This window comes from Anguilla rostrata, chromosome 16 (assembly GCF_018555375.3).
Source record: "Anguilla rostrata isolate EN2019 chromosome 16, ASM1855537v3, whole genome shotgun sequence".
NCBI lineage: Eukaryota > Metazoa > Chordata > Actinopteri > Anguilliformes > Anguillidae > Anguilla > Anguilla rostrata.
Genome location: NC_057948.1, coordinates 30,166,296 through 30,182,246, shown reverse-complemented (window position 1 = coordinate 30,182,246; position 15,951 = coordinate 30,166,296). Strand labels below are relative to the sequence as shown.

The window sequence follows — 15,951 nt, the reverse complement described above, 5'->3', positions numbered from 1 at the left end:
ACAGAGAAATGGATTTTCTCCCCTGTAGATGTATGACAGAAAAGAAAAAAAATACAGCATCCTCAAATTCTCCCCATATTTCACAAACTCCCGGCCTGTCCGCTAACAGTGTTACAACAGCGTTTGTGCGTCCTGCAGAAACCTAATGGATTTTAAATTGCTCGCAGATTCCACTCCTTATTGTGGGCTGGACAGAACGGCTTGATTATTAAAGAGAGGGATTTGCAGAGCCAGGGCTGATGTCAGAGTGGCTGGGCTTTATGGACGGCGCAGTGAGAAAGCTCAGAGTCTGGCACGCAGCACTGCCCTTTGACTCCCTCCAAATGGGCGCTGGAGAGCACTGACTCACCTCCTGTGACTTCCCATGTCTCTCCTGCCCTGCGCAGGAGATGAAGCAAAGCAAAGATGAAGCAAAGTTCTAAAAAAAAAAATGTTGCCTGTGTTAGTATATTTTGCTTTATGTACTAACACTTTTTACTGTGCTACAACTGAAGGGACTTAAATACATTAAGCTATAGTCATTTTCAACTAAACTTGAGAAAAAAATCACTTTCTCTGGATATGTTGTAAATAACAGAAATTTTCTGATTGGTAAAATAAATTTTTGAAAGTTAAAGGGAACTGTGCTGTCCCCTGAAAAGCAATAACTGATTATTGCACATGCCCAGCTAAAACTTATAAATCATTTCAATGTTTAACTTTGGAAATAAATCTGACGGGAAGTTATTTAGTTGGTGTAGCACACACATACCAAGTCAATGGTGAGGCAGATTTACAAGTTCTTAGAAATTATCACAAAAAAGTGTCATTATGTCATAGAGGCACCTAAGCAGCTTTCTTGCGCCATAGTTCCCACAATGCTGGGGATGTGTCAGAGGGTCATCTCTGAATAAGGCCCAGAGCCTTCTCTCTAGCTCACCTCTCACAGCAAAATGTTGAAAATATTTGATGAAAAAATTCTATTAATTAGACCACTTGATTTAGCAAGTACACCACTGTGCATTTTGTTGTGCGAGACTTAATGTACCTGTCTTCTAATTAAATATATGACCCATTGTTTTATATCATGATCATAAATTACGTATCAGTTCTCGAATCAAATGCTAGCCTGAAATTGGCATAGATGTGTTAAACCTAAAACATACATTACATTATAATTGTAATGCATTTTAAAAATCACAGAAAGGATGTTTTCCACATTTGTTTATAAATTAGAAGTTCATCATTTAAACTGTACCACTCTTTTTTTCTTATACTTACTTATAACATTCTTATGGTACTTCTTTTTTTCTTGCTTGTTTTCTCCTTTCTTGTTTCCATAAGCAACCACCAGATTCAAAGAGAAAACAAAAACCATTCACCACATATCCGCTGATAACGTTTGAATAATTGTGTTACAGGCCCCCCTGGTGGAAATGTTTTGAATCGACACACGGGTATTTTTACACCGGTATATCCATTTTGGACACGTCTGCTTCATAACGAACCGTTTAAGATCCAAGTCGGGTCAACAAAAAAATGGAGCCTAACTTAGCTGTAAGTTCGGTATTTGAAGTTACATTCGCTATTGTAGGTAGCTAGCCCTACTGTATACGTAACCGTCCCACCAAGGCGTAACTTGGCGGGATGGAATACCAGCCATTCCAATCAGTGACTAGTATCATAGCTATTTTATCTAGCAAGTTCGGATGGCAGGTATGCCATCCCTGGCTTGGTGGGGCGGCATGCCCCATACCTAAACATAGCTAGCGCTGGCTAGCTACCAAGTTAATTTGGGATAAATACGCTCCATTTACGCATTCCATTAGCTGATCTAACTGGCTGACGTATATATTAACTTGTCTGGTCTAAATTAGTCTATATTCTGTAACGTTACTGTGAATTGACCTAATTGGCTTTGATACCCAAGAGATCCATCGGAATTACGCACTACTGCAGATGTACAAACGTCAAGTCGTGGCCAACTTTAAATTAGACCTAGCTACTTATATTTCTGACTATACGAATATCATAATCTCTGTGGTTGTATTATAGACCGTATGGGTTGTAGCCAATGAAGCATATTTTCGTGTTTACAGTAGACTTTGAATGATTGGGCTCAGCGAAGAAACAAATGGCGTTGCTAAGAGATTTGAAACGAAGCCGTGATTGGTCTGTTGCATTTAGCTAAACCAATAACATCGACTGTTGTAAGAATGTGAATAAGAACGTATGGCGTCTAGAAACTGAAATATTTGCAAACTCAACCTGAAGTAGCAGCAAGCTAGCTTGTTCGTTTCGTTAGTTAGTTATATATCTTAGACAACTGTCCATTCATTATTTTGGACTGTGGAAGTAAAGGCAATGTCACATTTAACCGAAAGTTGGTATTGCTGGTAAACGTTAACTAACGCTAACCGATATTATTACAAAACCATTCCACCCAAGAAGATTTCATTTTTGCAAGGATGATGTCTAAACTCAGCTTCAGAAGAAATGAGAAAGTGCCATTTGTGAGTTTTCACTAAACGCACAGACGTCAGCTACAATTTAATGTTAGCCAGCTTTTTCACAAGTTAACCACTTAGACTAGCTTACCTTAACTACCTTGCTTATAGAAACTATCTACGGTGCGTGTTGTAGCAACAGCACTAGGAAATGATAGATGGCTAACATTAGCCCCTAGATAGCAAGGTAAATAAATTAGTCAAGTAGTTCATGTAGTATAAATTGCAACCCACGGCTAACTGTAGCGTGTTAGTTAACATTTGATAACATAGAACCATGGGTTTTTATTTTAAATATAGTTCTTCGCGAAATATTTGTTTTGCATGGCAAGCTACATTAGATATGTTAAACTAACTTTGCTAATTTAGCTAGTGATAGATAGCTAATGTCTTTGGTTGTGGCCAATATACGAAGCTTGAGATTAACCTATAACTACATGTTGCATGTGTAGCCTATTAGACTGCTACATTCATATTTTATTTCCTTCAATTTTGTGGGGGGTTTCACGACATGACTGAAATTTTCACTTTAACCTCATTAGCAGAACTGCGGCATGTTTCCATTCATAACTTTTCACTGATGAGGTTCTATGTGGTTTATTTAGAAGCACATAGCTCATGGTTTGATCCCCGCCGCCACCATTGCCCCCAGACCAGCAGTTCCCCGCACCCCTCCCCCTCGCAGTCCATACCCCTCTCCAGAACGACCCAGGTATCCGGTGTTCTCGCCCTCTTTAACTGTTGGTCGTATCATGTTTTCTCTTCCTTTCACAAGTGGCACTTTTTCATGCTGTTGTCATAATACCCGAAAATTCACCTAAGTTAAAAAAGAAAAGTTAAAAAGTAGGGCAGAAACTCTAATCCCCCTCCCCCTAACAGACATGGGTAGAACAATTTTGCTTTAATATAGATACATTTTGTTGAAGTAAAAGAAGTAAATCACCAGTCACCATTTATCATTTACCAAACACAAGCATGACATTATTTTTTTATTTATTTGTAGCTCATGTAATTAAACTGATCCCTCATTGTATTCTTTCAAAATAACTATTATAGATCTGCGCTGGCTGCTGCCATTTTGTCCTCGTCATTAACTGGCCGCACAGTGGCCATCCCTCCGCCGCGACAGAGGTCTTACTCCGAGAGTGAATGCTCTCATTCTGAAAACTGGACTGCTCTGGAGCCCTATGCCAGTACTGCCGAGTTCACAAGGTGAGTATGTGCCAGTGGTGTACACTGGAACAATGATGCTATAACGGAATGAATAACGGCCTTTTATAATTATAGTATAATAATTACCTTACATCAAACCAATTAAATGTCTGAACATTTGCATGTCTTCTGTCAGGAGTCGGTGGTCTCAGTCTGAGGTTGTCAGGCCACGCTTGCCTTCCCCCGAACAAATTGCTGGATTGTATGATGATGAAGATGATGATGAAGAAGAGGAAGAGGTAGAAAGAAATGTGCTCTCAGATCCCGATGAAGGCCACATCTATCAGTCTTTGGAAAGGCAGGGGAGGAGTCCAGTCAACAGCAAGATCTACGCAGTGCCAAATAAACTGGTACAGTATTCACTGTGCAACCTTTTGTTCAGGGTAATCACATGAGAACAGAACACAAATAATGTTTTTTCTTTCACATTTTAAAAATGTATTTTAAAGTTTCACTTAGCCCCCCAGACAGGCTGATCTGTCTGCTGATAGATCGGAACTTAGAAAATGTGGCTCTCCCAAGCTGCAAGATGTCACCAACTGGTGGTGCTATACATACACATTCAGCATTTGTCCAAGAAACTGCAAACATTGAAATGCTGCTGATTGTACGTAAAGTGAGGGGTGGGGGGGTTAAGTGAATTAGAATTATGCTGCTTTTTCCAATTCATGATACCCTCTATTTCAGTCTTGTGTGTATAGCTGATACAGATGATGAGCAGCTGCATATTGTATGGTCGCTTGAGAATCCAATATCTCCCATGGTGTTTCTGTAGAGGTGCCAATGGTATTTAATTAGCTTCATTGCTCCCGTAATTTTCCGTATTCTATCATAATGGAGGAGCAGGTGCCTGGTAAATGCAGATTTGCTGCAGTAGACAGAAGAATAACTTAATATGCAAATGAAAAATTGCAGAACAGTGGGAATGGTGTTGTTTTTGTGGGCTAGTCTCAACATGGTAATTTAGAAAGATGGTGCTTTGCAAAATGAAAAATGATCAAAATAAACTATACACGACATTATATGGAAAGTTTGTTTCATAAAAGGAGAATTGTATCGTCGTGGCTGCTTGAGATCAAGTATATTGTATTTGCGGCATAAATGTCATTGATTGAATCCTTGTTGTATCTCAGCTAGAATTTTGTTCCATACCCATGCTGGACTAAAATCTCCCCTCTTCATTCCTGGAGAGTCAGGATATCGAATGACCTTTTCCATAGGGGCTAAGAGCTGAATCTTTAATTCTGCTGCACCACTCTGCCAAATCAGGACATTGCTTTTGACTGAAGAGGCCTTTTCAAGGGAGAAACCCAGTAGTACATGATTTAGAATAGGAGGGCTTTGCCAGAGTGTGAAGTATGACACGATTTCTGTGATAGAGAGTCAGCATCTGGTTGTGGTTTATTGGTTTCTGCTTTGTTGACCCATTTCATATTGTAATTATTACTCTGACTGGTGTCTATGCATTTGGTCATAATTCAGTGGTGTGATGTCCAAGGTAATAGTACTGAAAAAACTAAAAGGAACAGAATTACATTCTTATTGTGTTGACTGCCCTTTGGTGGTACTGTAGCAAGGAAGTAAGTAATGAAGAGTACATCAGTTGAGAGAGTTTTAAGGGATGTTTTTGCTAGGAAGTTCCCCAGCTATGCATGTTTGGGACACAGAGCATGCAGAAAATAATGAAGTCCTCTGGCCACTTGTTACGAGGTTAGAACACAGCTACTGAAATAAACACTCTCCATTTTGGAACACTGTGGCAACCACAAGCCACCTCTCCTGCTCTTTGGAGGAATGAATGTTGCTGTTGTGTCACCTCTGAAAATGAAACGCTGTACATACATACATTTGTAAAACAGAATATCAGGAACATGATCACTTTGTTCGTGGAGGTGTTTTGCTTTCTTCAAAAAAATTATAATTGTGTTTGATTGTTTGCTAATTGTATCAGACCAGGTCCCTAAGATGATGTGTTTTTCTTTCATTTTACTTGGAGAAAAAAGCTATGTGGAATAAAAAGAAGGCTGAGGTTTCTTTTGGTTATTGAAATTTTAGACATAATTGATATAGTTTAATTAAATAGTTAGTATGCAGGACATTTTGTACTTTTCTGTAGCTGAAAAATGCACACATATCTTAAGTATATCATATTGATGGAGGGCCCAAAATAAGAACTATGTGGGTTTTCAGTGCTGTGTGGGAAGAAAGCATCAATATTGATAACCTTTAGTTGGAATGGAATTTCTGAGACAAAGGTGAGCGATGAATGTTGAACTATATTTTCAGTTCGGATTCCCAATAATTGATTTTTTCCACTGTAAGTGACACATGCTGGATTGGTAAAAGGTATCATTCTCTCTGGAATAAGCAGTTTTGTCCCAGCATTAAAAGATTTGACACGAATGATATACAAAATACTGCTGAAATCTTTTATTTATTTTTTTATTATTATACTAGAAATGCAGCAGGCGTTACAATAGTACATATCACATCTGTGTACCATATGGTGTGTGTAAAAACACCATCTGGTCTTTCCTGAGAGTTGACTGTTGCACTTCAGGGTGCAAGTACATTTTGGGAAGATTATAATTGATACAGAGTATTCCGGTATCAAGTACAGTTGTTTCTCGCAGTAATGGTCAGCAATAGTGTTACATCTAGTAGTGTTTCATGTATGTTTTCTGTGCTAGTATTCTGCGGTAATGAACATTACCTGGCATGTATTTTCGAGTTGAATTAATGTTGCACTCTCGAGAGCTAAGATTAGTGATGGTCTGAAACAAGTGGATTGTAAAACATTTATTTGAAATGGAAAGATCTGGGATCTGTTCATCCAGGTTTAATGTAAGGCTGTATAGCTGGCTGGAGAATAATTGGCCTTCTGTGCATTTTTTCTCTGGGGATTTTGCCTTGCAGCTTCCCTTGATGTAAAATGTCGATGTCTGCTTTTTATCTGTTCAGTTCTCATGCTGTTTTTAAGTGCTGTAGGACATTTTTCTCCATTCAATCTGTAGATTACCGAAGGAAGCCTACATAAACTCTATAAAGACATTTGACCGCGGGAGTGGTAGTGTTTGCACTAGAGACGACATACATTTTTTTTTTAAAATTCACTACGCCAATTAATTAAAGAGCGCACAGTATCGGCCTACTGCTAAGGAAAAAGAAGGGTGAAATTAAGAAACTACGGTAAATGTCGATCCTTGCACAACTGTGCGTACGCAACATGTACCGCCACACATGACCCCCTCCAAACACTGAATGTTTGGCTCTTAAGATGACTTGTTTTTGCAGTACTGTTGCTACAGCAAGCATCTCACTACTGCTACCACTTTAGTCCATTATCTCTATATTAACCTCTAGACATTTGCCAGATCAGTTGCAACCAACAAGGAAGTAGCTAACCGTAAGAACAGTTGCTATGGTAACCGTAAGTAACGTCTTATAGCTTTGATGTGACCTGGACAGTTTTAGAATGTTGCAAGTTTGAGTTTTGCAATTGCAAAGAGCCGCCAGCTGCATCTCGTCGCGTCGCAAGTTTTTGGTCTGAAGCAACTAGCCTTTAAACTGTACTGTAACACAGTCTTCATAGAAAAAGAATACTTAATTTAAAACGACGTTTTCAGCCGTCCACCGCGGTCCGGTGAACACCATAACGAGGCGAGACATCCAAGCTGTCTATAGTAGACAACAACAATCTCTTGAATGGATTTATTATGATATAAAGTCGTGGACAAAATAACAATCGGAGAGCTACAGATTATTCTCTTGAAAAACTATAATTATGTGCTACAGTAAAGTGAATGGTGATTAGTGGGCGTTGCTTACAGAAATAAACAAGTAAATACAAAAAATCTTTTTGGGTGCGGGCATGTAGCCTAATGTGAATGTTCGGTAAACAGTGTATGTCATGTCTGTAATGAGAACATTCAGCTATTGGTGCTCATGCAGTTTGGATACTATCCCATGTACACTTTAGTGTGGGAGAATTGTGAATGGCTCGAAATCTCCTAACATGAAACAAGGATAAAATGCTAATGATTTAACCTTTTTAAAATCTCAGTAAAAGATCTTGGCAATTAGAGTTGTGAATGAAAGTTACTTCCAGTTTACATTTGAAGGTGTGTGGCCATTAGTCTGAATTGTTACTGTACATGTGGAGTGTCGGGTGGTGATGGGTGTCGGTAGATGAAGTGTCAGTTGGTGAAATGATGTGGCAGCTTGTTTTGAGTCTCTTCATTACTGGCAAAGTGACACAGCGTGACATTCCTCATAATTAAAACAGGGCCCCACTGCCTGAGCTTTTAAGGCCACTGGGAAGCAATGAATTAAAGATCATCTTTAAAAAGGCATGACTTCGTAAGAGCAACACATTTGTGAGCAGTGTAAGGAGAGGGAGGAGAAAAGATGGGGAAGAGGATGGTCTGAAGCACGATAAGCCTTCCTTTTTTCAAAGCAGGGGTTATACATGGATGTGAAACTAACTTTAAAACTGTAGTGTTGTACAGTTAGTCACTCCCTGTAATTTCAGACCAGTGCAGGAGAGCTCCACACTGGTGCCGTAGTTTAAGGTCCCTTTGTAATTGCCATAGAATAGTCTCAATGTCCAGATTCTGCCCTATTTAGCTGAGACAGGTGCTATGGGAAATATGTAAAGGTTTTAAGATGCAGGTGATCATAATTTATTATGTTCGTAAGTTTACCTGTGTGTTTAATGAGTTTCCTCACTGGTTGGTCCTTGTGGTCCTTCTCTTTGTCTTGCAGGGTGGAGGTCAGTGTGAGTTCAGTGACGGGACGGATGAGTCTGCTTACGGTGTAGTGCCCACGCAGCTCGCAGAAGGTCTGTGCCCTGTCCCATGAACCAGTCTTTAATTTACGGTCTTGCCATTTAGGACACACGCCACAAGAATCAGGGTTTTTACTGTTAATGGAGTTTACAAAAGCACTGTGTGTCTGTTATTCAAACCATTGGCATTTCTGAAACACGTATCTGCCGGGAAATATATATTACTGAGAAAGTTACAGGAATAGTTTAGTAAGGTATTTATTACTGTGTGAAATTGTAGCCGGCTGTACTCTAACATGCCAATTTTCGTTGTTTCAGAGGACTCTGCTCGACGTGAAAGGGTAAGTGGATTAGTGCTGTCCAATGACGGATGTCAGCAGCGAAGAAATATGTTGATATTTGAGGTTAATTTGGAAGGTCAGAACCAAATGTCCTTCGTTCTCTCACTGGCTCTGTTTTGTCTTACCTTCAGTATGGACATCGGAGTGGCGAGAATCTGTTAGTGTGGGGTGACTGTCCTCGTAACTGTGATGAATTCATGTTTGTTCTCTGCTCGTCCCCTTGAGCGGTTTAAGGAGAGCGGCCAAAAGGACTGTCGGGGAAGCGAGGATTAATTAAAAATGTGTTTATTTTCTGAATCCAGCGGTTCCAATGCCCTTGATAAAATGTTCAGCACTCTGAATAATGAACACATGTGATATTGTGTACTAGAACCCCCTATTTAACCCACATATAAAATATATTTTGTGTGATTTAATATAATAATTATTATTGAAAATGACAATTATCAATTAAATCACCAAATTCGTTGATGGGTAAGTCTACGGTAACCTGATGGAATCAACCAAGAAAGGGGGGTGGGGGTTGGGGGGTTTGTGGTCTGGCCTATCTAAAAGCTGACAGTGTACTTCTTAAAGTGACCTTATGTTGTTGAACGCAGGGCTAAGCACCTGGATATTATAATCAAAAGATTCATGAATTTTATCTCTTTCCAATGAAACCAAGCATGTGTATATTAGGAGATAATCCAGTTCAGCTGGTGAATGCCTACAAAAAGCATTGGCGTTTACCTCTGCTTCTAACAAACAGAGCTGATATTTTCAGTCATATTTCATAAAGATTCTCAATCACTGATTTCAATGAAATGTCACAGATTGCATTCAGACTTGAAGTCAAAAGGAACATGGTCTTTGCGCGCTTTGTGGCCACGCTGGGCCCCATAAATAGCCGTGTCTTCTGGCGTCTCTTCCGAGACGAACTCCACAGCAGGTGGGGCTCATAGATCGCTTGCCTAGATTAGGGTATCAGCGTGACTTTTAATGGCCCCGAAGATGTTTCCTTGCATTCTTAGAAACAATATAATTTTGCATCCAATTCACTTTCTCTCTCTAAGGCCGTAATCTTAAGCGTCAGTTGTCTGACGAGGCCGAGAGATAATTTTCGAATGCACTTGGAGCCTGTGTTGTCCCCCTGTCGTGTCTGTTGGGCTGTTAGTAGCGGAGGCATTTTTGCCAAGAGGCTGATTGATGTTGAAATAAGAGCCGCTGATGCCAGCTCTCTGGTGCCTGCCGAACAGTCTGTCAGGCCTCTGCCCAGCCTGTGAATCTGACCATGAATGGAAGGTTTCGGTTTGCATGACTTTCACCCAGAAATACATGAGAATCTTGGAAGACAAAAAAATGTTTGGTGAGAAGGCATCCATTTCTCTACTCTTTATGATGTTCGGTGGTTATTAAGCTTGCTGACATCTATCAACAAAAACATCTGATTTGATGCCTCAGTGTCAGTAAAGTAAAGTGAAAAAAAAGAACTCGATTAACTGTTTAAAATTTAGTGCTTTTTTTAACATCCATAAATAATTGCTGCATTGTATAATTTTCATGAACCCTTCTACTTTTTTCTTCTTCAGTAGAATGCAAATATGTCAATATATCAGGAGTGTTTGGATTCAGATATCATGCTTATCCATGCGAGCACGTGCCACTTTGCTATGCTGAAAGTTGTTTTTCATTAGAAAGGCATCATTGCCCCTTGCTTCTGTGAAAGCTTTTTAGCAATAGCCAGGCGTGTGACGCTTTAGTGAAGTCTTGCTTCTTGTTAGCTTGGTTTTGGCTGCTCTCCCTGCTCCCGGTGGCAAATGTTAGCTCCATTACAGAAACTGCTTTGCATTCAACTGTGGCCTAGCGCTCTCTTGACTGCTCAGTGAACTGGTGAATTTTTTTCCTCTCTCACTAGGCTAAAGTGGCTACATCTTCATTCTAACACCACATCCAGCCAAACTTTAGCACAAGCAGAACATTCTATTTTAATCATTTTTAATTGCAGGCCTCATGTAGTTTTTTTTAGTACAATTTACATTGTAAGACTAAAGCACTTCCTATCATTGCATGGAATATTTGAATTACTTGTGCAGTATTTAAAAATTGATAATGTATTGTATGATTTTATTTGATTATGCTGTGAAAGATGTTGTAAAAGACAAAGAAAACTGTATTTATGGGGCTTAAAGGGATAGTTTTTCACAGAATTTATTCATTTATTTAAAAAAATATTTGGCACCAGGCACAGCCCTGCATGTGTCCAATTCTCACCATCCTGAATATCCAGTTATCTGGATCTGCAACCGCAGTGATGAGAATGGGTACCTAACCGACCGAATCCACCCACAATCAACAGTTGTGTGTCGCGTTGTGGAGCTATCGGCCACAGTCAGCACTGGCACGGTCGGGATTCGATCTGAGGGGACAGAGCTCATCCATGCGCCACAGCGTGGTGCCTAAACCAAATAAGCCATCCAGAAGCTCACTCGCTGGGGTGTATGTTTTTGATTGGACCAGACAGTTTTGTGTGTGATTCTCTAGGCCAGACTCCAATCCTGATTTTGGGGCGTCTTGGCGCTGGTGGTTCATTCAAGTTATTAATTGGCTAAATAATCCACATGCCTTGTTCTCAAGCCCTTATTTGGAAGCAGATTGAAAGGGAACAAAAAAATCTGCAGACACTGTGGCTCACTGGGACTTGAGTTTGACACCCCTGGTTGATGCGGGCAGGCGAGGGGGAGAGAGAAATACAATAACAGTCATTAGCTGACCATTAATAGCCTGGTGTGTTTCTTCAGGGCAGTTTGTTGAAACGTTGGCGTGGGGTTAAAATGTATTTACGTGAAACGAGCTCGGAGAGTCACTGCTCCTTTACGTGTGTGTCTCTCCCTCAGGCTCCGTCAGTGAAAGTGGAGAGGCGGCTGTCTTCTCAAAGGGCCGTATCATCTCCAGGTAACCGCTCTCATTGCCGCTGTCTGCGCGCGGGGGAACAATGCTGTTCATTTGCGCTGCAATCTGTGCCTTCCCATAGAATCCCCTGCTTTCACAGCTGTACAGGACCTCACAATGTGCTATTGTGAAAGTTGTGTGATTAAGGAGGAATTTGTCCTCCTTATTCTGCTGAGAAAAAGCTCAGATGCTTTGTGGTGCTGACACTGTTTGCTCCTGGTGCTCAGAAGGTGAATGAAATGTGATGGCAGTGAAAGAAATTCCGAGAATAGCATCGTGAATGGAAGCCGTCAACATTAGTTATTTCCAGAGATTGTGTTCAGCATCTCTTTTGTTTTTTTGATTGCGCTCTCTCATCTGTTTGTCACTGTTGAACATGAAAAGGTAAATTCAAGGTGAACTGCAAAAAAAAATTTTTTTTTAAAGGCAAGGCGGCAGTGTAGTATAATGGGTGAGGAGTTGGTCTTGTAACCTTAAGGTCTCAGGTTCGATTCCCCTGTAGGACACTGCCGTTGTACCGTTGAGCAAGGTACTTAACCTGCGTTGCTTCAGTATATATCCAGCTGTATAATTGGATACACTATTTACTATTGTAAACGCTATGTAAAAAGTTGTGCAGTTCGCTCGGGATAAGAGCGTCTGCTAAATGCCTGTAATGTAATGAAAATGTTTTGTCAGCGTAAAAAAAAAATTCCTACACCTGGAAAATGTTTCCTCTCCTCCGATTGCAGATTTTGCGAATGACTTGAGCATGGAGTCCCCCAAAGCAAGCCGCTGCTCGCCGAGGAAGAGAAGGGCGTCCAAGAGGAGCTCAGTGAGAGACGCACAGACAGGTCAGACGCAGGGCAGGTCTTCTGCTGCGTCGCGCGGTCATGTGATCCGCGTCCGCGCTGTCGTTAGCGGCGGCGTGCAGCGAGCTGGCTCGTTCTCCCGCTCGTTACGGATAGGACGAACAGGCTGGGGCGTCATGGCGCCGCTCTGTGTGCGTCTTTTAATGGCCGCCACTGGCATTTTACGAATTCCTTCAGATTTCAGAAATATAATAACAGATTTATTGATTGCTAGAATTAAAGTGGCATAAAACGTGAACACATTGAACGGCATCGTTAAAGTGTTGTTCAGTGGCTAATCTCGTTATTCTGCATTTATTTATACCCGCATAGAATTCCTTTGTTGTTACTTTGATATCCAAGCTGTACAACGCAAAAAAACAAAATGGTGTATTATCCTATAGCAGCTAATACTCTTTGTTGCAAGGCTTATTTTTAATTTAGAGAATGCTGAACCACATTCCATTTGTTGGAATAAAGTATTCTGTATTGGGATCCCATTGGGTATGCCATCCTGCCAAGTTACAGCTTGATGAGGCGGTTCCAGACACTGGCTTACCTGCTTCTATATTCATTGAAGTATTATATGCCATTACTTTGGAAGGCTAATATTGTAGCAGTTACTGAGGGACTTTTGGTTATCTTAGGGAGGAAACCAAAAATCTAAATTACTGCCTCAAATTTTGTGTTTGTTCTTAGAACACTTGTATCAATGAAAATATACCGTATGCATTGCTCCTATGAATGGAAACTGGCTTTGAATTCAGGCTAATTGCATATTAGTTTTCATTATATTAATTACAATTAATATACAATACAAATGTAAAATATGATGTAATTTGAGTTCAGTGCTTTGCCTGTGTATATTATTTTTAATTTTCTCTTTTATTTCTGCACGTTTACATGTGATGTGTTGTTCTGCGTTTTTCTTGGTATTGTTGTGCTGCTGCTCTGTCTCGTGCTGCTCTGTGTTGCTGCTGTTCTGTGTCGTGCTGCTGCTCTGTCATGTTTGTTCTGTGTTTTGCTTGGTTTTGGTGTGCTGCTTTGTGTCGTGTTGCTGCTCTGTGTTGCTGCTGCTCTGTCATGTTTCTGCTGCTCTGTGTTGCTGCTGCTCTGTCTTGTGCTGCTGCTGTGTCGTCTTGCTGTTGCTCTGTATCATGCTGCTCTGTCATGTTTCTGCTGCTCTGTGTTGCTGCTGCTCTGTCTCGTGCTGCTCTGTGTCACGTTGCTGCTGCTCTGTGTCGTGTTGCTGTTGCTCTGTATCGTGCTGCTCTGTGTTGCTGCTGCTCTGTCATGTTTCTGCTGCTCTGTGTTGCTGCTGCTCTGTCTCGTGCTGCTCTGTGTCATGTTGCTGCTGCTCTGTATCGTGCTGCTCTGTGTCGTGTTATTGCTGCTCTGTGTTGCTGCCGCTGTTCTGTGTCGTTGCTGCTCTGTGTCGTGCTGTGCTGTCCTGTGGGCTTCAGTGGCGGAGGATGAGGCAAGCAGAGAGGTGGTGGAAATGCAGAAGGAGTTGATGCGAGGGTTGAGGGAACAGAACCAGCGTCTGGCCGCAGAGAAGCAGGCGCTGGCGCAGAAATGCGAGCAGCAGGACCTCCTGCTGCAGAGGAGCCAGGAGCGGCTGCAGCAGCTGGAGCAGCACCGCCCGAGGCTGCAGGCCTCCAGGGCCCCCAGCCCCTCTGCAGGTGGGAGGGGCCTGGGAAGCGCCACTCTCACGCCCCGGGAGCGGTGGCTCACAGAAATAACACTGCTAGTGAACATGTGTTGCTCGTGCCAGTATTTTAGCACTATATGTTTAAAGTGCTTGGGAGTATTTTTATGATTTTTTGCCATCTGGAGACTTCATATCGCATGATCGCTTTCAGCAATAAATGATTTGTGGAAAACTATGGATCTTTATTCCAGAAATTTATAGCGCTCTTAAAATTTTTGTAAAATGTAAAACGATTAAAGCCCCTCAAGTTTGTATGCATGTACCTATAAAATCTTTAGCAATATAAAAGTGGTTTTAAAAAAAATTTAAAAAACGGTTCTTCTGAAGCACTGACAATTAACCATAAGTCTGTCAACAAAGCCTGTGCATGCTGCCCCCTGTAGGTGAACGGGCTGAACTGCACGCCCTCCGGCAGCAGGCCCAGGAGCTGGTGGATGAGAACGACGGCCTTAAAATGACTGTGCATCGCCTCAACGTGGAGCTGAGCCGATATCAGGCCAAATTCAGACCGCTGTCTAAGGAAGAGGTAAACGTCGGCGCCGCAGTACAGCTGCACACCTCCTGTGGGCGCTGTCCAGCAGAATTCACTCATTCTCCTTCGTTATTTTTCATAATTTCCATTATTTTTGCTCTGAACCTATGTTATGCCGTCTTGTCCACGCACATGTCCACGTTAGGAAAAACAGTGGTGGGTTGTCGGTTCTGTCTTCTGCTGTGTAGCTTTGACGCACTTGTTTTGTTTTCATATTGAGTTGCAGTACATACTTCTTCCTCAAATAACTGTATTGTAAGTCATTTTTTTTCTAAACATTGGAGGTCTCCCTCATTGAGCATTACTGTCTAATCTGTAGATTGTTGCATAAATTAAATGTGGCTAACTTAAGCAGTTCGGTTTTTTGGGTGTGTTTGTGCTTTGGCAGTACAGAGAAAGAGCTATTTCTGGATCTGTTACTTCATTCCCATTTCCCCGAGTCCCCTTTCGTTATGGCTTACGGATCTTGGGAGAAAGATAGTAAAGTGCAATTACATCGTAGGACTAAAGTAAATCCTTCTGTAGAGATGAGGAAATTTGAAGTTAATTTGATTCTTGTAATCAGGTATCCAGATAGTACAACAACAACCTGTCTGATTTTCTGTTGTTTTGACTGGCTGATGCTGTAAAAATATTACAGATTAATCTATAATCATATTCAGCTCTGGCTTTTATCTTGCCTGGGGTGTTTTAATGCATTATAGATGATAGTTTGCCTCATATTATGATTTCAAAGTGACATTAACTTCAGAAAAGGGTATGATTATATTTCCTGCTTTTGAAAAAATTGACACATGCAGACTTTCTTCTCTCCAAAAGAAGTTAAATTCTCCTCGTTTAAGTAGCAATGACATTAATAGTTAGAATTATCCAAATGTGATATTGTTGAAACAAAATAATTTTATGAACCATTACTTTGGGTAATGCTGATTAGAATGCAATGCATGATCAGTTATGAGCTGTGGATAAGTTAAACTGAGTGTCTGGCCACAATAACAACTCAAATATTTTCAGTCTTATGACCTTTCAAGACCACAGTGCCCTTTCCTGGCCCTCTGGTCTCTAGACATAGCCAGCAGTTTATACAGTAATGAAAAGTGATCCATTTTCAGAAAAAGCTGAATA

The 15,951-nt window shown here is 41.0% G+C and overlaps 1 protein-coding gene across 3 annotated transcripts in view; it reads left to right on the top strand.

The window, feature by feature from the left end:
- The first annotated feature begins 2,196 nt into the window (after nucleotides 1–2,196).
- cep89 (centrosomal protein 89) overlaps nucleotides 2,197–15,951 on the top strand; it is an 86,707-nt gene continuing 72,952 nt past the window's right edge. Inside the window, exons 1-10 of one of the 3 annotated variants that reach the window (XM_064312251.1) lie at nucleotides 2,197–2,492; nucleotides 3,092–3,198; nucleotides 3,543–3,698; nucleotides 3,835–4,048; nucleotides 8,463–8,538; nucleotides 8,803–8,825; nucleotides 11,699–11,756; nucleotides 12,485–12,586; nucleotides 14,047–14,265; nucleotides 14,678–14,820. In XM_064312251.1, the coding sequence (XP_064168321.1) occupies nucleotides 2,448–2,492; nucleotides 3,092–3,198; nucleotides 3,543–3,698; nucleotides 3,835–4,048; nucleotides 8,463–8,538; nucleotides 8,803–8,825; nucleotides 11,699–11,756; nucleotides 12,485–12,586; nucleotides 14,047–14,265; nucleotides 14,678–14,820 (1,143 nt within the window). In that variant the 5' untranslated portion in view covers nucleotides 2,197–2,447. The remainder of the gene's footprint in view (nucleotides 2,493–3,091; nucleotides 3,199–3,542; nucleotides 3,699–3,834; nucleotides 4,049–8,462; nucleotides 8,539–8,802; nucleotides 8,826–11,698; nucleotides 11,757–12,484; nucleotides 12,587–14,046; nucleotides 14,266–14,677; nucleotides 14,821–15,951) is intronic. The other 2 variants (XM_064312253.1, XM_064312252.1) reach the window with 2 other exon arrangements.